The 5000-nt window shown below is 37.8% G+C and overlaps 1 protein-coding gene across 2 annotated transcripts in view; it reads right to left on the bottom strand.

The window, feature by feature from the left end:
- The window catches only part of LOC137992673 (recQ-like DNA helicase BLM), a 112836-nt gene that overhangs the window by 57050 nt on the left and 50786 nt on the right, over positions 1–5000 (bottom strand). For both annotated transcript variants that reach the window (XM_068838153.1, XM_068838154.1), the window contains 2 exons: positions 3783–3828; positions 2335–2483 (listed from right to left, as the gene is read on the bottom strand). In XM_068838153.1, coding sequence (XP_068694254.1) covers positions 2335–2483; positions 3783–3828 — 195 coding nt within the window. The remainder of the gene's footprint in view (positions 1–2334; positions 2484–3782; positions 3829–5000) is intronic.

The following is a 5000-nucleotide window of genomic DNA, read 5'->3' as shown; positions in this document are numbered from 1 at the left end:
ATAACATTGGCATGACACCAGATCTCAACGATGAATTAAAATAAGAGTGCCAAAGGTATTGACAGGTTGTCCTGTAGTTTCTCAGATAGGGTATGTAGATATGAACGATAACCTGCATCAATTCGCTTCTTTGTTTCCCTTCTAAGAGCCTTGAACTTTCCAAACAATTCAGCTGATTCGTTTGACTTGATGCATTTCCACAGTCTGTTCTTTTTCCTAATTAACTTCATGATATCATTATCAATCCATGGCGGTCGTGAACGTTTCTTAAATGTAATTAACGGAATATGTTGATCAAATGCAGAAGATAAGATGTCTTGAAATCTATGCACGTGTCAGAAAATACCAAATCCCAGCTTAAAATTTGTATTGTCTCTTTTAGACCCTTAAAATCAGCTTTTTTACAACAATAAACCCTCCTCTGCACAATATTCGACCTTTTTTGCTACTCCAGTTGAATTTGAACCCAGCTCGTAATTCAACAAATGCTGCTTCTCCTGGGAATATACTGGATCTGGTTCTAACTAACCATGAATCGTTTGTGAATTAGTTTAGTCTTACTTATTATTGTTTCCTTTGTTCCTTTCTTTACCTGTAAATAAGCAGCAGCCAACTTTGGCAGTTGCACACTAATTTAAAAATTGTACACCTAATTATATATCTTCTATTATTTTGTTTTCCGTAGTTTTTTTTCTTCTTCTTTCTTTTTTATTCTTCCTGAATAGTGAGAATAAAGGTTGTTGTCAAAGGTTAACCAAAACCTGCAGACAGCTTCCCTTGTGAGCACTGCATTTGTTTCTACTGACTGTCCAACAAATACCCAGTGAATTATCGGCAAACTGGTGGTGAAATGTCACCGAGGTATTATCAGTGAAGCATCAGTGAACAGAGACTACATACAGAAAATGAGATCCAGCTTTCTCCAACTAGGGAGAAGAAATAAATCAATATGTCTGGCTTGGATTGATCACAAGTTTCAATAGCGCCATCATGTCCTCTGATGCCAACAATCGGCTTTCCCTCGACAGAAACACAGGTAGCAGTTTTCAATCACCAATGAGACCTGCAATCCATAACTTGGTCGCACAGATCACTGAAAAAGTTACAATCGACAACTCTAAATTCCTGTGCAATTTGCCAGTTTTGGGTCACCAATGTTTTGGCCTCCTAAGAATTATGAATTGAAGGTTCATTTTAATCTCCCTAACCACTCCAAAAAACACATGGCTATCTGCGGCCTTTCCCTACACCAAGGTACGACGGATAGCCGCAAGAATCTGGAACAAAAAATCATCTTCCAAATAGGCATGCTTAATCCTTACGGTATTAACGAACGCTTTTCATTTAACTAATGTATCCTATTTTTCACGTTGCCATGTTACCACCAATAGCGTAGCTCCCACTTTACTATAAAAACTACACATAACCCACAATTCCTCGATTCCCTCTGATGAAGGGATAACGCTTGAAATGTCACCTTTTAGAATCTCTGTATGGTGGTCAATTTACATTATCAACTCCGTTGATAAAACCAAATGTTTGATCCAAGGAAAAGATTGACCCCATGTGTTGACAATTATTTTAGGGTGGGGGTGTTTCAACCTTTGTGTACATGCGTGCATAAACAAACATATGGTCAGATATTTCCAGCTCAAGAAACTTAAATTAATGTACTTAACAAATGCCGGCTTGTTTGTAATCACCAAGTCAATCTCAGTGGCAGAATCATTGGTCACCCCAGTTGGCAGGTCATTTGCGACTACATAATTGAACTGTTGCAGTGACGTCTGCAATCTACTTTTTGAACTTTAAACCAATAATATAAAAGGGTAACCAACAACCTGAAGAACACCACTCCAGGGTGTACCCTCTGAAACGACCAATACAAGCAAGTTTAGTCATGGGCAATAATGGTAAATTAGGTGGATAAGCTCTTAAAGGTGTTTCAACCTTTAGTTGGTCAATGGCCTAGTAAGTTAACACACTCCTAGATATCCAATATTCTCCACATAAATGATAAATAAAAATGGTTTCTGTGTAGTGGAAGTGCACTTAGCTATCAAGCTAGTTCACAGGCACCCCACTTTTAATCATCTGAAAATAACAATTCAAATCAACAGAAACATGATTAAGAAACCCAAATGAAAAGACACAACCAGTTGTCTATTTACAATGCATGGGAGAGTTGAACCTGGGACAACCGGAAACAAATCCAAACCAGAGGTTAGAACAGGATTTTAATCCAGGGCAACTGAAAGCAAACCCAATGCCCTAACCACTGGATCACACCGCCTACTTGTGATATCCAGCCTCATTAAAGACAAGAACAACTACCTCAGGCATTGGGCTTCGGCAAGTTTGCATGGAAGACTGTTTATAACAGCTGGCTTGGCTTCATCAAGCATGGAACAAATGCTTTCCAGTGTTTCACAATAGAGGGTACGTGCTTGTTCTAATTTGTCCTTTAACTTGGATGTTGGAGTCTGTTGAAGAAATCAGAGTATTGCATTACATATTGCTGCTAAATTTAAGATTACTTAACGTGAAGCACACCTTGCATACTGCAGATCCCAATTTACCTGTTCTTTTAGATAAATAAACCTGAATGTAAATTCCTGGAGTTTGACTAATCAAATAATTCTGCAAACAATTTTGTGTGCCACTACTCAAGTGTAGTAGCAGACACAAACCACTGATTGGATTGACACTTGCCCACTCTCTCACAGCAATAAAATTTCTTTAAGGTGAATATTAAGGTGAATATTTGGGGTGCAGGGATGGCGCTGTGGTGAGAGCACTCGCCTTCCACCAATGTGGCCTGGGTTTGATTCCCAGACTCGGCGTCATATGTGGGTTGAGTTTGTTGGTTCTCTACTCTGCACCGAGAGGTTTTCTCCGGGTACTCCGGTTTCCCCTCTTCTCAAAAACCAAAATTTGATTTGATTTGCATTAACTTGTTAATTTCAATTTAGAGTGTCCCCGCTTAGTGCTCTACGGTGCTAGAAGATTAGACACTTAAATAAAGTTCCTTCCTTTCCTTTATATGAAGTAAGATTGTTTTGGTGTTTTTTTGATCGATAATTTGAAAAAAAAAAAGGACTTTCTTGGCCAAAGTTTAAATTGGTTTATACAAACACTACTTATTCAGGGATGCAACAACAGTCACAATATTTCTGTTTCTTTCTTGTTCCCCACAAGGACATACAAGGGGAATTCCATCATTGTTAAAGTTATTGGTATTTGTAAAGCAATGTTAATGTTAAGTGATCTCACTCAACACTACAATGTAGCAGATTTCGGTTTTTGTTTAGTCTTCCCTGCTTGATTGTACATTGGATTTTTGGGATTGTTGTTTTTCCACCATGCATTATAAGAGAAAAAATGAGAAAATCTGTGGCATCTGTTGTAGGCCTTTGACTGGAGAGTCAGAGGATTTCCATAGACCAACTCAAGTGCATGCCAGGGACATTTCTATCATCATTTTATGAGGAAAATAGAAGCTGATATTTCCTTCAAGTTCAGTTGCTATTGGACGGGTTTTGAGCATCATTCACAATGAAGGTCTGTTAATCAAACTGTAATGATATCATGTTTAGATGACCCAGAGTGCTCGAAGAGTGAGCGGCAAAAAAGCACACGTTAGAAAGCAACAGCATTTATCTCTTGCTGTTATTACCACCGAGTTATTAAAAGCATTATTACACAAGCTTGAAACTTTATATGACTTACAGTAACATACAGGGGTGAATACTATTGAACAATCAACAATCGGTAAAACTTACGTATTTGCAAAGTGGCTGAGGCAATGCAGGAGAAATGTTGTTGTTCCTATAGTAAACCAAAGAAGAGTGCACTCACAAAAACATAAAACAAGGTCATTTGTTCGAAACTAGATCAGCAGACAGACCATGAAGGTGTTTTAAATAATAAGTTACAGTATAGCATAGAGGACAAAATTACTAAAAGGTGATTGGCTGAGATAGAAGGCATTTTCCATTAACTTTGGTAATTGCCCCAGGCAAAATTACTGAAAATTCACTGGTTCTTAAGTGAAGAAATAGTTAAATGTTTCTAGCTGTTTTCCAAACAATGGAGTCTCATTTTGAAGCAGTGAATTGCAGAACTGAGACAAATGAACGAAAATGAAAACACTATATACAAAAAAGTACAAACACTGGAAAACATTTTTGTGTCGTGGGCGAATAAAAGAAAGCAGGCAAAAATCTAGCAGAGTACGACTCAGACAACGGCAAAATCCTTGACAAGAAATTTTGCAACATCTGAAAATACACAACGCCATGATATTTATCTTCAATGTTACTCACCCCCATGCAATTACCTACACTTAAGATAAAGAGAGCAATGTTCTCACTTGCTTCTGTTTCCATGTAAGTGGCCCTGGATAATTGATTTTTTTGTACTTACATGTCCCTGGGTCATGCAACCCACCAATAATAGTCCATGAGCCAAACTCCAAAATTTGGGAATTTGGTACCACTTCAAGGGACTAAATGTCTCACTTAGTTTTTGAAAAGGCTCATGTCTATTGTTGCTAAAAAATAGAATAGTGATGGACTGGTGTGGGTTGTATCTTAACAAAGGTGCCTACTAAAGGTATTTTTGCCCTGATTTATGATTATGCAGGAAACATAGATCTTCCCAAGTGTTACTGAAATCCAAAAGGAAAGTTGGGGGTAACCACGCATTTTTCAAAGATAATTCATGAATAATATTTGTATAAAGCTCTAAAATACAAAGCAATGTATGGCATTCTTTCTCAAATTGAAGCTCAATTATCTCTAAAGAATGCATGGTTACTCCCAATTTTCTCCCAATTAATAAGCAACACTGATAGGAAATCCAAGCATCTGGAGATGCGCAGAAGGTATGCGCAATAACAATAGTATGCACCGTCCTTAAGGCCAAGATAGATGGACTTTTGAACAACTCCCTGGCTAAGAAAGGGTCATTGGTCATTGTTTCCATAGCAACCAAAATAT

The sequence above is a fragment of the Montipora foliosa genome, chromosome 2 (genome assembly GCF_036669935.1).
Source record: "Montipora foliosa isolate CH-2021 chromosome 2, ASM3666993v2, whole genome shotgun sequence".
Lineage (NCBI taxonomy): Eukaryota > Metazoa > Cnidaria > Anthozoa > Scleractinia > Acroporidae > Montipora > Montipora foliosa.
This window is presented reverse-complemented; position numbering and strand designations above follow the sequence as displayed.